The 22,397-nt window shown below is 39.9% G+C and overlaps 2 protein-coding genes across 4 annotated transcripts; both read right to left on the bottom strand.

Moving 5' to 3' along the window:
* Positions 1–313: 313 nt before the first annotated feature.
* On the bottom strand, positions 314–7,498 carry LOC139942273 (cyclic AMP-dependent transcription factor ATF-3-like). Of its 2 annotated transcripts, none has more exons than XM_071939074.1 (4): positions 7,101–7,498; positions 4,155–4,430; positions 3,660–3,767; positions 314–2,070 (listed from the first exon to the last, which is right to left on the bottom strand). In XM_071939074.1, the coding sequence occupies exons 2-4, from the start codon at positions 4,386–4,388 to the stop codon at positions 1,882–1,884; spliced, it is 531 nt and encodes a 176-aa protein (XP_071795175.1). In that variant the 5' UTR covers positions 4,389–4,430; positions 7,101–7,498; the 3' UTR covers positions 314–1,881. The 2 variants fall into 2 exon arrangements, with proteins under 2 accessions (XP_071795175.1, XP_071795184.1); XM_071939083.1 differs by lacking the exon at positions 7,101–7,498 and adding an exon at positions 5,245–5,413.
* Positions 7,499–15,526: 8,028 nt separating this feature from the next.
* LOC139942236 (protein c-Fos-like) lies at positions 15,527–22,188 on the bottom strand. Of its 2 annotated transcripts, none has more exons than XM_071939027.1 (4): positions 21,813–22,188; positions 20,570–20,914; positions 18,579–18,686; positions 15,527–18,176 (listed from the first exon to the last, which is right to left on the bottom strand). In XM_071939027.1, the coding sequence occupies exons 1-4, from the start codon at positions 21,918–21,920 to the stop codon at positions 17,823–17,825; spliced, it is 915 nt and encodes a 304-aa protein (XP_071795128.1). In that variant the 5' UTR covers positions 21,921–22,188; the 3' UTR covers positions 15,527–17,822. The 2 variants fall into 2 exon arrangements, with proteins under 2 accessions (XP_071795128.1, XP_071795135.1); XM_071939034.1 differs by lacking the exon at positions 21,813–22,188 and adding an exon at positions 21,042–21,526.
* Positions 22,189–22,397: the final 209 nt, after the last annotated feature.

Genomic DNA, 22,397 nt, shown 5'->3' with positions numbered 1-22,397 from the left:
TCAGTGTTATTACATACGTAACTCTTTATAACAGGAGATGCGTAGCGTTTGACGTAACGACTACTTAGTAATGCCCATAGTATTTATACTCCAGATTTGTGTTTTATAAAGTAGCACCTTGTAAACCCTTATAATGTGCTACTTAATTGGGTCTCAGAATTCATCACTTCCAAAACATATCTTTCTGAAAGTTTGTATAATATACTCAGCGCCTTGAGTACCTTGTTTGGTAGATACGTGCGCTATATAAGACTTCGATATTGTTATTGTTATAACAAGGTATTAAATAAGTAAAGTACACTGTACACTGATATAAAGTGATATAAAATCACAAATAATTTAACGAAATATATAACCTATGTACAGGGTCATGTTATAGTATAATGTCAACTGCACATTAATAATGAGGTAGTGCAGCAAAGTACAATGCGGATTTTATCATGTCAGAAAGTAAACAAATATCAAAGTTAACAAAACCTGATTTTTGTATAACTGTGTTTGACTGTTTACGTTCTACCAATACAAGGTTTGCTGTACATACAATGTGGGTTTGGTTATGTCAGAAAATAAACAAATCTCATATATTATTCAAAACACAAAACAAAATGTTGTATAACTGCGTTCGACTGTTCACATTCTATCGAGGTTTGCCATGATAATTTAGACATGATAATTATAAGTACATGGCCGTTTACTCTCCGTGCATGTGAGTTGTTGCCACTCTGAGAAGAACCGGTGTTTCAACAACTCGACGTTTCATTCACTATATGCTGTAATGGTCTTCAGGAGCAAGCTGTAGACTTTTAATATTGATGATAACAAACTATAGAAATCAAAACCTGTGTTTGGATTTAAAATTGCGACGCTGGTAGTCCAGTTGTTGGACCTCCGAACCCGAATAAAATGTTTTGGTATTTTGGTAGACAAGGATTTTACGCGATGGTTCAGAAAAAGTACACATACTCATTGAAGAAAATAGAAAGTTAAATCGACAAAATAGTTTTCATTTACAGTACAAAAGGCGCAATACAAAAGTACATTGTAGGTTTTATATATATTCAAAACTTGCACTTTCTTATAAAATATCGTATAATACATTTTGCTGATAAAGTGATAACATATTTACGGTAAAGAGCCGTATTTAGGTAGTTATACTAAATGCCCCACAGCTACGACATAAACATCACAGATTTATATTGGCCCAATGTCCGTACGGATTCACCATCGATATTACGAGTTTACAATATTACCAATTATTGTTCCGTTATCATGGTTTACACACCGTTTACGGACTCACAAAGGAGGGACGTTACTTGCAGATTGTGGTTCCGTAATAACGGCTAATTTGTGAATCGGTAATTACGGAGTCTCCGTGTCACATTGGCGAAACAAATCAGTCCATCATAATAACGGATTGTGAAGCGTATTCGGTTGTGAATGCATAATAACGGAGTTTGAGTCCGTAACAATAGTTTGTGTGTTGCCGTTAATGGGCCTTCGTAAAATCATGAAGTTACTTTCTAGATATTTCAACGGAGCAAACCGGTAACCTATTGGCATCATTCTGTACCATCTTAGCATGGAACGTTTGCCAACGTTTGTTGCCAGCTTGGTGTTTGTATCCTCCTATGTGGGAGCTTGCCAAGTTCCAATGACGTAAAGATCGTCTAAATAATCAAACCTTTCTTGAGTGACGTTGGAAAACAAACGTCAGCCATACTTTAAACATCAGGCTATTTCCTTAGACATACGTCACTGGTCATATTAAAAGTCTTTATGTGAAAACACGTTGTGCATGCGAATAAAACACACGACGCATGAATATAGTTCCTGCAAAGTGTTTTGTCGTCGTCATCAGCCGCCACGGACCGTCAAGGGCCGTCACCTGACCGAGTCGTAGGACGATGACGTAGCCTGCGCCATCTGGACATCCGGGACATTGATCGGTGGTGTAACAATACAAGATGGCCGATGTGAATTAATCAGTTCTAGAATGACTCTCTTTTCATCCTTGAGTCTCTGGATCTCCTCACGGAGTCTCTCATTGGTCAACTGCAGTCGCTCAGATTCCTGTGCATGAAAAGAATGAGTCAGACATGAATAAAAACGTCTGGAAACAACACTATAAGTATAGGAAAATTCCATTGATAAAATTGCTTCAGTTCTGAACGTAGGGGGCTCTCATTGGTGTTGCTTTACCAGACACGCGTTTCTGACATTATTTCTGACGCGTTTCTGACGTATTCAATCAGAACGGTGCCTTGAACAGTTAACCTAATTTGACGGACGGAAAATTCCTCTTTGGAATGGAAAGAACCATTGGTTGTTGAAACCCAGTGACGCCATGTTTCAAATTTCGCTCTGAAAAAAAGTCGGGAACGAACCAACAATTCCCCTTACAAGAAATGCACAGACCCACGTTAAGACCAACACGATGTCATGGGGTGATATTGACAAATCTCACACTGGAAGGGTATTGATAGTGACAATAGTGTAAACCATTGTAATGTGAGGTTGAATGTATGTAATTTTTCCCACTCATACTGAGGACTCTGTCGTTTTTGAAATAGAAAGTGCACCTGGGCATTTTCTCCTCGGTAAAGGGCACCCTGTAGATGGGTAAATTTTACATTTCTACTGATATGACACCAAGGCAATGACCAGGAGGCATGGAAGCACTCGCTGCCTCCGTGAAGCAAGGCCTGCCTGTGAGTACAATTTGTCCACGGAGTTGCAACGTGTTACTTTAACGGACGCATGTTCACTGTTTTGTATATAATGCAATAGGCAACCAGAAACAGCCTGCAAATGTCACTTTCATTATTGGCACTGATAAACAAGTAGAGCTTACAATGGGATGGGAAACGGGTACCTTGAAATAATAACGATAATAAGCCACTGGTAGACAGCCAACCCCTCCCCCCCCCCCAACCCAATGCTTCATCACATGACTTCAAGCAAAACTTATCAATATGAATTGACACATCGACGAGTGAAATTGAGGAACAAACAAAATCACATGATTCCAATTTGTTTACGCTCAACGTATCCTTTTGAAACGGAAGTGCCTGGTAAACGCATGGCTCGTGCGTGATAAGTGACGTCACACAATCATATAATCTATCCGTTTAGTGGGACAATGAAGTTCTGAGGTCGTGTATTGTTTTTTTTTATGGAAAATACTTCTCAGAAGAAAAGAATTGAGCACGAGACCTGTTTCAAAACGAGGTGTCTCGATGCAACGACGGTCATTATTCATGAACGACATAAAACACATCAACACACTTTTGATAAGGATTTGAACCTTTGCATGGTGTAGACACATTAAGTTAGGTTATCAGTAGGATAATGTATGGGAGTATGATTTAAAATCTGTTCATGGTGGAGGTACAGTCTTTGTAATATTTGCGGTAACACCATTGCGCGATTTATCCATAGGAGTAATTAGGCAACATCTCGACGTTTCGATCGGTAAGCTCTGGTTGTCTTCAGGACAGAACAAAATCAAAGCAATTACAGAAAAATGGGTAATCGCGCGGGAACTAAGTCAAAATGGCTTCTGTAACTGGCAAGTCTAACAAATTAATACTGTAATAAATTTACCACATGCAGAGATGTTTTAACCAAATCGGGAAATGAAAGTGTGTTTAGAATCTCACCATTGTTAAACAACAGACTTCTGTCTTCCTTTTGATGCGACACTTAGCGGCAGCTACACGGTTGCGATCCCGTCTCAATTCTCGCTTCTCCTCTTCTTCGGGGGTCAGCTGAAATTAAGGAGGAACAAATAAAAACTTGTTTGAATAAAATGTTTGACATGTTATTACAATGTTGCCTGTTTATATTGATCCGTCTAAGCTCAGAGATTGATAATGAAGTATCGTATCTAAAATACCGTAATGAATATTCATTCAGAGATATTTTGAATATATAGACTCAGGGGCACAGTCGTTTAAAAAGAAACAGTCATATTTTGTTTTTAATTCATTAACTTTTACTTATTATGTTTCTTTAATTGTGAAGTTTTCCCTGTGTGAGTCCATTTGTCCAAGCTTTACTTTTTACAAGTGAACTCAAAATACAAATGTACATCAGTTTGGAACGAATGCACAAATTTATAAAACTATCGGGCTTGGCACACAATCAATATTCACCTTGTACTGTGGTTTAGGACCGTCATCGTAGCTCAAGTCGTCCGATTTGCCGCTGTTGATTCTCCGGTTGCGTATTGTGGTGCGGAGCTCTTCTTTTATCAGAGGGGTGAGCTCAAACTCCGGCTCGAAGACCCCGTCCCCACTAAACTCGCTGGACATCGGTGAGGCCCCGCCCCCGTAAAGGGCACCCTGTTGCTGCGTCGCGCCATTTGTAGACATCGTTCCAGTTAGCATTGCTTTCTTATTTTCGTTGACAAAATAAACTTGATGGAAAATCTGCAACGACAAAAAGAAAGACGAGAGGAATATTACAGTTATTTATGTAAAGAAACATGCAGTGAACACCTTGCATATTTGAGTGGGGCTGGGCGGGGGGGGGGGGGGGGTCCCTGTCGAATCGAAGGGTTGACTTTACATAAAATAAAAACTATTTAAAAATAACAGCCATAAACATTGGAGTGTGACAACATGAGTTTTATTTAATTATGTTACAGGAATACAATAATTTCATGAGTTTACTCTTCCTTTGAAGTAGGCCTATAATACAAGAAATGCCCAAGATAATCTCGGGACAAAATTGTAAGACATGTATTAATTAAGTCATGTGAATATCTGAATAAATTAGCATAATGTTTTAATAAGTAGCGTTCATGCGCTCCTTGATTTAAAATGATCCGGAGAAGTTACAGCCTAATGTTTTTTAACTGTCAACCAAACAAGTATCACCAGTGAACCGAACCGTATTCATTTAAATATTCAAAGAGCTTTCACAACATAAATTTAAATAACTGAATAATAATAAACCGGAAAAAACACATTATTCCTATGATACGATGCTTATCATGGCATTGGCATAACATTTTCCACACACTCCCTTTTAATTTAGCCTTCGAGAAAGACTCTGCTAGGGTCGAAACATCAGGTCGAAACATCATTTTGTAAAGACATTGTCCATGCGCATTTCTCTTGCGCGTTGATTTGACCCCGTGCTGACTCCCATGCGTGAGTTTTCTTACAATATTTTTTTATATTTTCAAAAAGGAAAGAAATTATTTTTAACTTGACCATTCATTGATCATCCAGAACTTACCACTTTTTTTCAAATATTTGAAGTCAACATCATGCAATTTAGGTCTGGTTTGCGGTCGTATGGTCGTATGCGATGCTTTTCCGATTCTGTCAACCCTATTCCACGTCCCATGCGCTTATGTATGCGTGCGTGCATGCACGCATGGTGAAATACAATCAAAACATTACGTCATTGTTTGTTGGACAGTATTCCATATTCTATAACGTGTAGTTCATGCTCTATATAAATACAATGCCTATATGCCACTCGACAGTTCATTATGATTCACGCAATGATGATGCAAACAGAACGCAAAATAAACGATGAATTGGCGCTTTTTAACAATATTCCAAATTAAAAAAGACACCAATCGTCAGTGTTACATCAGCGATATGGTTTTCTAGAATTTTCTTTCGACCAATGTTTGCAATGACTCGCAATCGAATAAAAACCATTTTGTTTACATTGTCCTTAATTGTATTGAACACTAAACAGTACATGCACAATGTACATCATTATACCTGTTCAGATTGATATTACGTTGTACATACCATTGTGTTAATGTATGTATACATCCTGTCCGTATACATAGGGAAAGAAAGAAGCTCAGATTTGCTTTTGAGGTTTTCCCTATTAGACAGACAGAACTGGACAGACAAAACTAGAGTCCAAAACACAAACATTTTTTTACCGAAAATAGAGTACAGGATGGCAGCAGAGACTAGGTGAAGAAGGTTGACATGAGTTCATTACAAATAAAAACATAATATAAAATAGTAAATAATAGCCTGAGGTTTCGGCTCTTACAGAGTCTTTCTCGAAGGCCAACAGAAAGATGATGTTTTAATTTTCTTCTAAATGTATGCAGTAAGACAGATATCTTTAAACTCATGTTGAGTCTGTTCCAAAAAATGCAATTCCACATTGTCTTAGATTACTCGGTATAACACTTCTTATTGTGGAACAAAAACCCTTTTCACACGACGCAATCTAACAAGGGTCCCTTGTATAATGTTAGCATGGTTGTCAAAGTTTTACCAACTCTACCTCGTGTGAAAGGACACTATAAACATTCAATATACTGCTCAAGAAGGTAGGCAAATTTATCAGAGTTGCATCAGCCGAACGATTCAGCTTCTAGAAATTTCGTTTAATATTCAAAAGACTCCCTCGTTTCATCATCAGTGACTTCCAAACCATAAGTAGGCCGACACAGAAAACTTGACGTTTTACAAACTGAAACCGAGCGGGAATATAGACTATTTTTTCCCAGCAGTCACCCCAAAAGGTGAGTTTTTTTCTACAGCGACTGTCCATACGTAACACTTTTTGCAACAAACGTAGTAAAGTATTGCCTGATTTTCGTCCAAATTATAATTATCGATTTTTTTCTTCGAACGATTTTATACACGTCTGAGGAACGTTTCGAAAGGAATATCAAATACACTTAAATGTGTAATTTATGTTTGTGTGGCTGATTATTTCGGGTCTTAAAAATAATTCATTCATTTACGTTGCCAGATATTTTCGAATTTTGTCCGACTAAAATATTTTTTATCAGCGAGTGGACACAGCTTTGGGCTCAGTTCAGCCCCAAAATATGTCTTGTAGGAAACATTTGCCGGAGGTCAAGTGCACTAGGTTTGACACGTAATTACGTGTAAAAAGAACACTTATCATGGAAATTAACACTGGTGTTTCTGGTTCACATTTCACCCTTGTTTACAAGTTTCCTCAGGCTAGCTTGTGAAGCATCATTGGCTTAATTACTAGAAACGTTTAAGTATAATAGTAATAACAATTTTTTTAACCAATAGATCAGAACCAATATGAAAAACATTTCTCAAACAAGATTTAAAAAAAATCAGCAAACTTACCAGCGATTGAGTTCAGGATAAAGATTCCTGTTGAATCCGGGTTTGTATCACATGAGTTCAGGACGTTATGCTTTCATTTGAACGCAGCTCAGCAAAATACGGAAGTTGCACCGTAGAACTTTGCAGTAGAACTTCGCAACAACACCCTGTGAAACACACACCCGTATACCTCTTTTCTTATAGTTGGAGCTAGCCTACTCTATAAGATGACTGTTGTTCCACTGGTGTCTTTTGATGATGTAAACTATGACAGATGTTGAAATATTTTGTATAGCTCCCAGAAACTGTCAGCTGATCAGTTTCCAATTGGGGGAATTCCAAAGAGGGTTCAAAACTCTAAAGGATTGAATTTTGAGCGTGTCCAGACCAGTCAGGACTTCTTCAATAACAAACCACTGTTGATAACAATATTGATAACAACAAATAATTGCGCCATGCGCTTGAAAGGTAAAGTAAGAGCTATAAATAGTCATGACATCATCAACATGGCGCTCGCCAATTTTGCCGACGTGTAGGTTGATGACCAATCCAGGCTTTTATGCTCAGTGAGGTTGTTTTGTATGTCTGCCCTTGTGTGCTCATGAATATTAATGAGTCATCCCTAGATATTGGGAGTGTCTATTGTTTGGTTTAAGGCTGGGACAAGCCTTTATTTGGGTATGGAAGGGAGGGGTTGGTGGGGGTGGGGGGGGGGCGGCTGATGGAAGATGACTTTATCAAGTCATGGATCAAGTTAACACAACGATGACACAGCTAGTTGGCTGATACGATAGTGCAGATAATAATAACAAGTTTTTATTTATGCATTTTATAATGACCAGATATGCCTATAACATTGCGTTATATCCTCGACCAGTATCTTTGAGGCCACTTCAGGGCACTGGACACTTTCGGTAGTTACTCAAAATAATTGTTAGCATAAAAACTTATTCGGTAACGAGCAATGGACAGATGTTGATAGTATGAACCATTGCGAGATGCGGCTGGGCTCCCTCGGAAGTATAGTATTTGAGAAAGGAGAAATTTCTCAGTAATTTTTTAAAAATTGATTTCGAGACCTCACGCGTGAGGTCTCAAAATCAAGCATGAAGGCACACAACCTGTGCGCCAATGGTGTTTTTTCTTCCGTTATTATCTCACAACTTCGACGATCAATAATATTCAGTTCAAATTTTCACAGGTTTGTTATTTTGTACATATTATGTTGAGATACACCAAGTGAGAAGACTGGTCTGTGACAATTACCAATGTGTCTAGTGAGTTTAAAAAAAACTAAAACTACAACATAGGAAAACATAGGAACACAAGACCAGGAGGGCAAGACAAAAACACAATACTCTGAAAATGATAAAATATTGTCATTGTTGAATGATTCAAAGACAGCTGATCGTTCATCAAGTTTTTATGACGTCACACTGATGAGGCTGCTCCCAAAGTTTCTTTAGGTACAAATGGTTAGACATAAATAATAGGATCCCGGTTTAGAGGGATAGTTCAATTTCGAACTGATGTATAAAATAATGTTGTGACCGGAGAAAAGGAGTGAGATGACGTCACAGTTTATTTTGAGATGTTTCGAATCCACTCCACCTCGACTTTTGTTTACAAACATTGGCCAAAGTAGACTGTTGGCCTTGGGTGCAGACTGCGCTGTCGAAGTCACACCGAATGGGGCTATATATGGACACCGGGGTAGCGTGTCATATAATAGTAGCTCGACCCCAGTAGAAGTGTATGTCAGTATAGAAACTGTGTCAAACTCAGTGGACTCTCTTGTAATATGAATTCTTTTATTTTTCATGGGAGAATGATTGAACATGCAATTTTCCCCTTAACTTATTATTATATATTTCTGGTAATGAAAACTAAGGATGCCTCATAACTGAATTAATCACTAGCTTAGCTTACAAGCCTGAGGAAACCTGTAAACATTGGTGCTTCCTGGACCAGACACACCAGAGTTAACCCCTACTCTTTCATTATAACTGACCGGGTAAATTTTAAATGATGTCGGGTTGAACAAAGACAAGTTGACTAGAAGTGGATTCCAACTAAATAAAGTTTCATAAAGTTTCACAGATTGTTTGAAAGGTTCGGTTTATTTTTTAAACCAGAGGTAGGCCAGTATAATTATTTTTATCATTTATCTAGTGCATTGTAAAACCCTTCGTTTTTTTTTTCCTTCGGAATCACTGCAATTAAAAAGTGCAGTAGACAATTACTTTCTATTTTATTAAAAAGAAAATGCAGTCATGGTATGAGTTGTATCGGAAAGAATTTGTATTGAGAAGTAATAAAAGGTTGCTGGTGGTCGATTCGTCTGAAATTGAGAAAGTTTGGTTTTTCCAAACATTTCATCATCTTTTCCATAGGTAAGCTTTTATAATTGTTTGATAACAAGCGGTTGCAATAATTGCGGGACATAGAATTAAAAGCGACAGTTATGAAAACTTTCCTTTAAAAAGGTTGCCTTTGAAATCTTGTGACTCATTTTTCCCTGATAATGATTTATATAAGGGGTGAATCAGAACCCACGACAAACCCATTCAAAGGTAGGCGTTGCTTAGAATAGATGCATGACGTCATTGTTAGGGTATCGGGTGACGCATCGCTGCTTTGTTAATGCATAGCACAATGAGCTGTGTCATTCGCAACGTTAGAGGGCGCTCTTAACAAATTGCTGCTCTGACAAAACAACCGGTGCCGTGTAGAGAGCAGCGGCCGCTTTTAGTTGACGGTAGGCTTTGACAATTAACTGTAGGTTTGTAGGTTTTGTCACTTGGTGCAAAATTGTATTTAAAAAAAAATTAGTCTATTTAATAGGCTACGAAAGAGAGAGGGAGGGGGAGTGCCGTTATACAAGAAGGGGTCACGTAACGAAGCAACCGGTCATGTACTCGATGCTTTTCGAATTATGCCCGGGATGGGGGAGAGGGTGCCAGACCCCTAACCCTCGAAATGTTCCCATACTTTAACAGATTCCTGTTGAAGTACCTACAACTGAAATTGTAAGCACACGTACAATGAACACAACTGAAAACAATAGGTAGGGGGTACATACACCATGCCACAAATCAGCACATAGGGAGACGTATACCTTTGAAAATGATAGAGCCAGGGTAACAAATGTGCCCATTTTTACGTAGGCCCTTCTTTAAGATTGTCAGTCGAGGAGCACACTCGACATCACACCCACAGATCCCAACTAGTCCATGAACAACCCTGTGTCTTTCAAGCGCCCAACACCTTATTTGTAGCTTTGACACTGTACTGTAGGTTTTTGTCACTGAGGCAAAATTGAAGAGAGGGAGAGAGAGGGGGGGGGGGTAGGAATGAGGTCATGAAGGGTCAGTAACAAAGTAAACGCAATTGGTCACTCGTACTTAATGATTTTATGCCCGGGGGGGAGGTACCATGCAGTCCCCTCCCCTCAAAATGTCCCCATACCATGTTCATAATGTGCCCATTCACAAAACCCAAACCAAATATCATGACCAAATATGGAATTCTCTGAACCTCGACCCCCCAGAACAATAAACGAACTTTTACTACGCGGAGCACAACACAACTTAAAACGGACCACGGGCTGCCTGACCAACTATCCGCAAACTGAAAAGACTAAAGAATTCCGCGCGACAAAAACTAAATACTTTACAAAGTTCCACAAAATGGAAACACTTTGACACTTTAACACTACATGTATATATTTTCCTCTTGTACTGAAGTACCTAATCCTCTAAACTGGGGTTACAAGCACACAATAATTATTAACACATTTTAAACACACACCAAGTCACAAATTAATTGGCACATGTTTCTTCTCTCTGGGGAGGAGTATACATTTGAAACACACCGGGGTCGACCCAGGGAAGCTAAACGAAAGCACCCACTGTAACACACCCCATCCTCTTGTACTTCCTAAACTCTTCCAGAGATTTTGAGAACACATTGGAACACAATGCAATGGGTGCGTTCGTTTAGCTTCCCTGGGTCTGTACTCACTCGGGTGAGCCCATGACAAGAGCTAAACGAACGATCACACTCGCCCTCTCGTGGTGACGGTATGCACCTCAGGTCACCCCCAAGTGACCCACTCCACATGCAGGGCACTGGGGGCTGACCCAGGTGTAGCCTGAACGTCAGACGTCATTCTTCGAGGCTCGTGAATAACGCCAGAGACCGGTGTCAGATGCAATTGTGTCCGCCATGCAATACTGTCCGCTCCGGAAACTTTTGCATTGCAATCGTGTCCGGGGCTATGCAAAAACCGTCCGGCGGACAGGCACATAACTGTACGTGTAGTGTATGTGCTCGTGAATGCACTGAACCAACAAATTATATTCAGCATGAATAATATTCACGTATTTTATGGTTGCAGTGAATACCACACGGGCGGAACATTTCCCATGTCATTCGACATGCACTAAGCTTGTAAAAAAGGGCGTTTAATTTACTGCAAGGACGGTTTTGCACGGGGGTGGACACAACTGCATATGCAAATGTGTCCGGGCGGACACAATTGCATTATGCAGCAGCGTCCGGGCGGACACGATTGCATATGCAAAACCGTCCGGCGAACATTATTGCATATGCAATACTATCCTCCGGATAGTATTGCATAGAGGACATAATTGCATGCGACTCCGGCCTTTAAAAAAAGGAAATTCGGCGTGTAGTTTGACCTCTGACCTCGATCATTTCACATAGATACGCAGTCAAATTCCATTGCGGACTTGAGAGCAGTGCTTATTTGGGCATCTATGTCACTGCACGTATCAGATGATATCAGACAGGGGCCCAGTCTAACCAAGGTGAGCCCCGTCGAAGCTATTCGAACGTACCGGGCCAGACCGAGGTCGACCCAGGGAAGCTAAACGAACGCACCCATTATATTAACGTACGACAAGTTTTTCAATTACACATCGCTTTGTGATAATATTCAACAGCGCCATCTACCGTTGGCAAAGTAAAAGTCAGTGAACTTGTCCATGACTCAGTCAATGGGTGTCTGAAGAGGGGCAACCGTACATAACGTCATCGGTTTAAAATACACTAAGACTCAATCTCTACACACAAAATGCAGGTCAATGAGTTGAGAACGATGTAGTGTTTTTTTGCTCGCCTGTAAAATAATGGATTTTAGCTGATGAAGTCAGCCTCTTTGCCCACAGTGAAGTATTCGTCATAGCATCATGAAGTCATTATTTGGGGAAATGTTCTTGGATAAACTAGGTTACCTGATCTGACGCATCACCATCTAACACTGGAACTGATATATGAAAGCATCTTTCATTTGTAGCCTTACCCAACCCCTCAAAATATCGATAGAAAAAGAACCCATTGGATTTTTTCTGGCCACATAGCAAGTCTGGTCAGTTTCAAAACACTGTTTTGAGAATAACATGTATGGTGATTAATTAAGACTGTTTATTTTGCAGTATAATGTACGTAGGTCCATGGTATGTGTTTGTCTTGTACGTTGCTCAAAAATCTTAGAGTAACCCCCCTAAATCAATTTCTTTGCCCCGCCCAACCAACTAAGAACGCAACTTGTTTCTTTGTACGTCCTCATAAGTCCTTGCGGGCATGGCAAGGCAAACTGTGGTCGTTTGAGCCTGTCTGTGGCTTAGGTTTTCCTTTGGATTCAAACAGGCGGAAAGAGCCCAAGCTGCAGTCAGGCTCAAACCTGAGCCGTGCTTTCGAAAATACCCTATGACTACCATAGGAAGTGCTCCTACATCCCTAATCAAGGTAATCGCCTCTTCCTCTCCTTCAACCATGGAGGTAGGAATTACTTCCATGTTCAAACACTGTTCCCTTTTTTCTGGAAATCCTAGCAGGGTAGGAACCTAGACTTGACTCAAGTCCAAATCCTGTTTATTTTCAGTCCCATCCATCGCCTTATCATTAAAAAACTCCCCAAACCGGGACCACATTCGCTACATTTTGACGGGCGGATATGCTTCAGGACCTCTCGCACGAGAACGGGACTTGAATCAAGTTTAGCAGGAACCTAGCTCCCCGTGAAATCACTCCACGGCACCGGTGGTATCATAATATGACTCGCTACCCGCCCACCACATCACCTTGAGCCCAACAGCTGGGCTTCCAACAATGGAACATAATAGGGATACAAAACACACCAACAAAACCCCACCCACTCCTACCGGGGTATTTACCTTCGCCCCGGGGTGCGCCCACTACGGCACTGAGTCCACCCACGGTCATAGACCCAGTGAATTGGACACCCAGTACGGGCATGCCGTAGATACCTATATAACCACCCACCACTAGGCGACCTTGACGCTCAGCCCACACTCAATGTCAAGTTCAAGGCTAAAACATGCACTCAATTCAATATGTCCCGAATGCACTTTGTCGGTTTCAATCTCTCTCTTTCTCTCTAGTTGACTGAGGTCGGAATCATGTTGAGATTTGCCCATTCTTGTCTATCCTTCATTATAAAGTTGGGAAGATCAGTTAGAGCACCCCGATGTCACTGGCAACCACCGCGGTGGTTGCCGGTGCACCGCTCCCCGCCCCCCGCCCCCGCCCTGAGCTTTGTCTTTCCCTATTTCGCCTGATTCAATACTAATGCTAAAACACTGTTAAGGACACTGCAATATTGAAACAAACTTGTTGATTTGGAGAATTGAAGAATCATTATTTTGCTTTTTCTGTTGATATTGAGTTTCTCTTTTAATTATGTTCATGTCAGAAAGGGGAATTATTTTGGGGACTTGTAGAATTTGATGATACGAGCATGGAATTGGGACAACGTCAGAGTATGACACGAGAAAGAGTGCATTGTAGACTCCCGGCCCCTGAATTAAAAAAAAACAAACATATTATGTAGAGTATGAGTTTATATCAAAGTGTTTTCAAAATGACCGCTGTTGCTTGTTATACTACCTATATTTGTTTCGAAGTTCAACTGAAGAATCGTGAACATTTATTCTTAAGTGCCTATAAGTGAAATAGAATGACTAAAAATAAAATTAACCAGAATGGAAGAACGAAATCGTACACGAAAAAACGAAATTGACTGCAAAAATACCGCAGCTAAAACGAAACCCAATTTTGTATGAATCTAGACAAGCAAAGGATGTCCCCCCCCCCAAAAAAAAACAAAAAAAAAACCTAAAATGTCCCCACTCTTTTCCTCTTGAACAAAAGTATCCTTAAATAGCCTCAAAATAATTAATGAGATTCCCAGAAAAGTGAAGTCATTGAAGACACACGGGGGGTACCACCATGCATCCATTTCGAGCACCAAATGTCTCACCACGCCCGAAAAGTTTTATTGTTAAGACTAGTTTCATTTCGCTAAATACCCCCAACATTACACACGATCTACAATGCCTGATCGGATAGAGGGTGTCCCCTTAAAAGTTCACCCACTCTGTTCCTTTTATATCCCCCAACGAAGTAAATGCAGACAGTGTGTGGAAGTATACCACCATGCCCCCATAATATAGCACCAACATGCCTCACCACGCCCGAAATGTTCTATTGTTAAGACGGGTTTCCTTTCGGTACTTACCCCCGCATTACACACGATCTACAATGCCTTGATATCTGACAGAGGGTATCTGACATAATGTGCACACTATTTCCCTCTTGTATACACGAAATACTCCCCCCCCCCCCCCGCGCCCACCCACAGTAAAATAAATGAAGACACAGTTACGCGGCGGAATCGAGCACCAAATGCCCGACGGACAACGCCCGTTCTTTTGTCAAGAGAAACTGGCTTCTTACTGTAATGAACCCCACTATTACACCTGTGCCCAATGTCACGGTTCTGCTTACCGTAAGCCGAAAATCGGCGCTTACGGAAGCAGGGAATTTCTACTTTACTGTTCGTTTTACTCCATGCCTTCATATTGTACAATATTGATAGTTTCTACCCATTTGCCTTGCAGTGAAAATCGAACTTCAATTACTGCTATGCGATCTACTTGTCTGCATCTACATCTACGGGTGTGCAGGTAATGTAAGCGTAGACAGCCAGTTACGTGGAATACGCACGCTAACTAAAAAAACAAATCCCTGCTAAAGTGAAATGCGCTTGACGTAAGCGCGGAATTCCCTCCGTAAGCACCAATTTGTTTGCTTACGGTGAAGCAGAAAAATAGAATCGGCCCCCATCGTTTGATTCAAGTATGACTTACTTAACGAGGTAGTAAAAATAAGGTCAATTTATTCTGCTGGTATGTCGTCACCACCACGTTTTTAAAGGTACCACCATGTGTATGTCGTCACCACCACGTTTTTAAAGGTACCACCATGTGTTTGACACGTACAGCACGTGATAATGAACGCGATACCAATAATGGGTCAAGTATTTCATTACTTGAACACAAATTCCCAGAAAAAAATATTACGCAACAAAATAATCAAATGATATCACAAAATTCCTCACATACTTTTCATTCATTCTCCGCAATTTTGCGGGTATTTATTTCCAAAAAAGAAAGAAAAAACCTTTAAAACATCAACTGTATAATGGCTTATTAAACGATACCCTACAATGTTTCAACCTCAGATTCTTTTGTTACATTATTTCAAAATGAGCAAAATTACATTGGTATTTGAAATATGTCAGTGGTTTTTCTCATTGTTTTATACATGTTTTTTTTTTTTCTTTTCTTCTTGATAGAGAATAATGGTACAGGTATTTCTGGCAGTGGTAAAAATCTTAGTGAACAATGCATAGGCTTTGATACAAGTTTGTAGTAAAACGAAACACTTAACATTGAAACAATGAGTTATTAGTGACTTCACAAAGACACGATGTCCACAATGCTACGTTTCGACAGACACAATCACAATTGGTACGAATACTACTCGAGTTTTGATTTTCTTCATTTTATCATTCTACATTTGACATATACATGTATTACTTAACGAATAAAACATGAAATCCACTCAAAATGCGAATCAACAAATGCATGGACACTTTAACGGTATTTACAAAATAAATAAATATAAATAAATATCTTTGATGACGTAACTTCTTGGACGCCACGCAGAGGCGTCACGTTTGTTTTTTATGAAAAAATAATTTATCGTAATCGAAAAATATGAAACGAACAAATTAAAAAATACACATAAAACAGTCGTAAAGTTGGCAGTGGTATGAGACATTGTAATGTACAAACTTGGCATTATAAAGTGTTGAAAAATTACCCCCAAAACGGCAAACATTACGAAGCTAATAACAAATCCCCCCATGGTTTTTCAAGAGCCAAAACCTGCCTTGATTCGGCAAAACAAGTAAGGCAATTCTGCAATATTTCAGTGTGTGTGTTGTGGTTTTTTGTAACGATTATCAAATGATTATAATAAAAAACGATGATGATAAAAATCCAAGGCCTTCGATGGCTTTACATGTAGAGAAAGAATTGAGCAGCATGACAGAAATTCAGTCAGAATAATTTCTCGTTCTAAAAATAAAAACTTTTCTCACTCGCTAGTCTGAATGCAATTGTGTTGAAGAAGGATGACTCAACATTATTCTTTAAAGGTCAGATTAATTACTGAGAATCTAACATCACTTTTCCCCAGGTCGGTGAAAGTGTCCCCGCAAATAAACTTTCTTGTTCTCTGCCGATGAGTAAGACGTTGAAGTCTGACTCACATTGACCAAGTCCGAGGACCATTATTACCTCACCGTGTCAATCCGAAACAATGCGTGGGGAAAACCAAGCATTTCGACGGCTTAGAGAAATGAATGGTTCTCGCATAGATTGATGGCATTTTAGCAAAATGTAACCCAGTAACTTGTTGCGAATTGTCATCTGCAAACCTTGGTATTAACATTACCATGCAGTCTTAGATAATTATAAACATATACACTAACAAATGTTGAAATAGGCTTAAGTAAGAAAAAAATAATGGTCGTATGATACTGGCACTGGTGTTTTTGTGTTTTTTGAGAAAATTCCACAGAGGGATACTTCTGCTTCCAACAAATAAGTTTAGTCATCAATTATTATAAATATTATTGCACCTATATTTATTTAGTTCGACTAGAAACCTTATATGGTTTCTGTTATTACACTTTGTAACACCATTCTACTTGTTTAGTTCGTTCTGGAATGAAATATGAAGGCAATGCTGTGACATTCATTTGTCAATAAGTTAAATATTATTACATTTAATTTGGTACAACGAATTACTTCTTTAGAGTTGATAGCTTTACGATCATGATATTGTGTTGGTCTGGCTCTGAGTATTGTATAAGTGTAAAAGCACTTTAGCCTTTTCTCTGAGTATTTTAGCACTTAGGATTTAGTTCTGTGTATTTTAGCACTCAAGGCTTTAGCTCTATGTATTTCAGCACTTTAGGCTATAGCTCTGAGCATTTTAGCACTTTGGCTTTAGCTATGTGTATTTTAACACTTTAGGCTTTAGCTTCGTGTATTTTAGCACTTTGGCTAGAGCTCTCAGTATTTTTTAGCACTTCAATCCGATGCTAAATTCAAGAATGACACTAAGTATATCATGATTCCGTTTTCAAATGGAAGTTGTTTCTACTTCCTCCTGAATACACTTGCCTAATAATGATAACATCATGAATATTTTCCTCTTTTGCAATATCACAGCGTTTTTTACAGGTTTTCTGAGCAAAATTACAAATATTCCTCATAACGAAATGTATAGTCTGCTGTCTGCCTTTAAATAAAAAAAGTCTCTAATTGTCACGGTTCCATCTTCTCACAGTTGAATAAGAGTCCTGTTTGAATCCGGACTCGAAATGTCACTACCGCTGCTCTCTGATTTAATCGCTTCCCTCCCACAGCTCATGGCTTCGCCCGACTCGCCATTTTGCATCCCATTCGCCACGGAGTAATTGAAGACGCTGGTGGGCGTGACCACTTCATTTGTAGGGGTTTCCAAACTGCAAGTTGATGTTGCTGTGGAGGTGGTGGCAGTCTGTTTGTTGGCTTTGTTCTGTCGGCACATGGCCTTATGGGCTTCCAGTATGAACTCCAGTTGTTCTTTCTGTTGGTGCAGTTTTGAGATTTCTTGCTCCAAAGTGGCGTTCTTTTCCTCCCAATCTTCGGTTTCCTGAAATCAAAATTGGTAAAAAATACATTAAAATATGCTCATAAAATAAATGTAAATCCCCATTTGAAGATGAACTTAAATGCCTTGAGTTCCTCACTAAATTCGGCTCGTTTATGATCATGTTTGACACAACTAATGAATTTACACACTTTTCTTCAAAGACAACCAACTGTACTTGCTTACACCAAAGAAATATCAATTTTTATGTATATTTTAAACAAAGATAACATGTTCTTATGCTAAAAAAATCATGTCCGGGTTATCCAAATAAACAATCCTGGCGTTTCTTTCAAATACTTCATTATCAAACCAAAATCATCACAGTCGTAATGATTTCGTGCAAAATAAAGGTTCGTGCTGTTGTTGTTTTGTAACCCACCCATAATGTAACACTGTACTTACCCCAATCAGTGTATTGGTATGGTCCACACGTCTCTGGCGGCATTTAGCAGCTGCTAACTTGTTTCTCTCACGACGTACACGTCTTTTGTCTCTCTCATCTGGCGGCAACTGCACGTTCAAAAAAGGAGAACAAAGGGATACAAAACATTAATTATGCAGTCAAGATTAAACGGCGGCCATTTTGAGAGCAATATCCACGACTCTAACCCCACACCGTAGCATACGCTATGCACTATGCGTACACACCATCTGTGCTCGGTCAATGGGCGTTCTGTCGACATACCAAACCGTCACCATATACTTTACGTTACAAATGAGCCACGGTGTTGTTTGTCAATTTCGCCAGAACTGTATTATGTTTAAGGCAAGAATACAGTCTTTCTTGGAGGCAATATTCCTTCTTAAGCTACACATCAAATACTAGACTATTATACCTCCATGATGATATAACGCGAGTTTCCAATGCAGAAATTCCACGTATGCGCTCTCTGTCTCTGTGCGTGTATAATGATGTGGAAATTCTAGCCCTCTATTCACAGCATGCACTAAACCCAACAATGCTGGTTGCAACCAGTATAACCCCTGTATGTCAACATGGTCACAATACGATAGTTTGACCTTCAGTCGTGTACAGTCTGTAGAGATATACATCAACCCTGTACATTTCTGACGCAGTTGTATTTTGTTATCGTGAAATGAGATTAAAGTGTACGCAAAGGCTAACAACAGACAACATTTTGAATACGTGCAACCATAGAGCTAGAACCAAGGAGGCACTACGTACAGAGCCCTATGTAATGTGTGTACCAGCGTAAATCTTCACCCAATATTGACCCTGGCCATAGTCCACTGAAGGATTCCAGTTTGTTTTTACCAGAACTTGTTTTCCCTGAATACAACTGATGCCTTGTGTACACCAAAACACTAAAGCCATTCAGCCTTGCTGAAACTTAAGCCGCTATTGTCCTGCGTAAAATCGGCATTTTGAACAATGGGGTTTTATAGTTGGCCTCTGGGTGTTTTTTTCACTTTTTTTCTAAAAACCATAGAGCAAGGATTTGCTAAAGCCATGCTACAACCCATTGAGTTGTAGTAGACGCTATGATTATTCGTTACTACTTTACCGCCAAGCTGTCCACATTTTCTGATTAAGTATTTCCTCCTCAAAATCAAGTCATCACTTTAGAAAATTCTATCAGAGAGATTTCTGAACCCATAAAGGAACCCTGGATTTGAACGTGATTCATCGCAAGGAAGGTTTTAATAAAGTTTGGCTTAACTCCAGAGGAGAAATGGCTTCCGTTTATATTAAAGCAGTTTAAAAAAACCTTTAGCATGTTGTGACTTGTGTCTTTGCGAAATACCAAGGCATCGTTGACTACACGGTGTAAAGAGAACGAATGGTATGTTTCCAAGAAAATGGCCTCCGATCTAATTACACATTGCCCTCTATATATCACGATGACTTAACAATAAAATGGAAGTGTCAGTTTTGAGGCGTTTCATATGGGGCCATTCCGCCCACGCATACACCCATTCTCCCCCCTTTTTTAAACCTTAAAACCAAGAGTCAACTCAAATTCCTGGAAACCACTTATAGGATTTGACTTTGTTAACCGGAAACCGACGAATGAGGAAGGCCGACATACAAAAGAAGTGTGTGCCGAAAAAAGGCTAACAACACAAAACAATGGTGTGCCCTTCTTCCGGGCGGAAGTGTTCAAAACTTTGCTGTCCACTTCCTTTTCTCAATATTCTGATATCCTATCTAAACCACACTGCAATCCTCATCACAAATATTGAAAAAGATTTTCGTATCCTGCCACCACTTTTAACAACTTTTTGACTCAAAAAACAAAAAAAAAATCGAATTTTAGTAAATTAGATACCAACTGATTTCACAATGAATGACAAAATGGTGGTAGGATACGAATCTTTTTCCAAAAAATATAGATTTTTTTATAACAATGAAATGAAAGAAAATACATTACCTCCTCATCTCTGATTCGTCTCCTTGAAGTGGAAGGGGACATCCTGAGCATGTCCAAGTCGGCAGCCGTTCTGACAACCATCCCCCTTCCCGGGTGGACATTCCTTGAGTTTTGGATCCTGTTAGCGACGGGGGAGTGAGAGTTCGAAGACACCGTTGGTGGGACAAAGTTACCCCCGTGGATGTTGTTGTTGAGATGGGGCAACCATCCACTCGTCAGTGAAGTTGGTGTGATCACTGAGGTTGGGATGGCATGTTGGTGTGTGCTCATCGGGTGGGGTGAGCTGGTCATTGGTGGTGGGGCATAGCTTGAAATGTCCATGATATCATCAGATGCTGTGTAATCCTGAATCAAAATAAACAAAACACACAATTTATTATCACAAATTCATTGACAAGAGGAGAACTGGATGCGAGTCGGTTAAACAAAAAGAAGAAATTTTTTGAAGTTGGTTGAGTAGAAATCAACTTACCGCTTCAACTTTAACAAGTTTGGCCGATGTCGGGTACATACTGACTGACTGCCCGAGTCCCAACAATTAATTTGAAACAAAAAGTGAAACTTGCCCCAAAATTGAAATCCCAGCAATGCGACCGCAAAAGTTTAACAACAGTTGTCCAGGGTTATAACACGCACTCGGTGGGGTCCTGTGCCAAAATGCTTTGAAAGCGCCAAGCCGCAAAACTTTTCAACCCAGAACACAAACTAATTGGAGAGGGGCCCCTCTTCAACCTGAGACTAAATTGACTTAATCCCAAACGGGATATGCCTTCTATCCGGGTCGGAAGGCGCATGACTTTGACTAACCCGAAGATGAGCATTTTTTTTGTAAAGAGTTGCGCAAAAAAAAGTCACGTGTGGAGCCTGTATCCAGTAAGTGGAGAATCTAACATGATTCTGTTGGAAGAGTGTGACATTAATGTCCTGCTTAAGGCTCAAGCCTAGCTTCCCCTTTTCCAGAAACTCAGGGTCGACGACCCGAGATTGGTGATTGATTGATAGATATACACAGTGGATGCATTCGAGGTGTAAGTCATCTTACTATTAATAACAGTGATGCAAGTAAAGGGATACCTAAAGCCCCTTTATCATGAAGGAAGATGTTCTTCCTCCATGAGATGTAGCCCCACCAATTAGTGCCAAACGCTGGACTCCCTCTGCTTCGTGAGTCCAGCGTAATGGCACTACTACTGATGGGGCTATATGAGATGGAGATTCCATGAGATGTATCATTGTTTCTTACCTCACCGTCTCCTTGCATGATGCCTGTAGACATCGTAGTGAGGACATCATTTAGATTCTTCATCAGGCTGGTTACGTCGCTCGATGCTACAGTAACGTTAGGGTACATAACCCTTGATGTGAAGGGGGTATACAGCTAGCACGTAGGTATGGTCAGGTGGCAATCACCGAAGGCTAGCACTTTAGTCCAAAATCTCCTGAGCTCCAGTTGAGATGCTTCTGTAGTAGTAGAATACAAGTGTATATCTCGTGAATGGGTAGTATACTCGGTTCGGGCTCGGAAAGCTTCGATTTCTTTCGGAATCTGTGAGATCGGGGCTTCCACTAGCGATGACTCACAACTGAGAACGGTTATGGGATATTCCCTACAAAGGCTCTGGTTATATACATTTTGTACTTACAGCAGTACAACGCTATTTGCCCATAGCTAATGCTGCGCAGTCGCAGTCAGGCACATCTATTAATAGCGATGACCATGATGTCATTAATAAAAAAAACGGTTTCTTGTTCTCCAATAGCGGGTTACAATATACCAGCTATGCCTTTATTTCCGGGACTGAATGGTGACCTGTTTCCTATCTTTGCT

This window comes from Asterias amurensis, chromosome 1 (assembly GCF_032118995.1).
Source record: "Asterias amurensis chromosome 1, ASM3211899v1".
NCBI lineage: Eukaryota > Metazoa > Echinodermata > Asteroidea > Forcipulatida > Asteriidae > Asterias > Asterias amurensis.
This window is presented reverse-complemented; position numbering and strand designations above follow the sequence as displayed.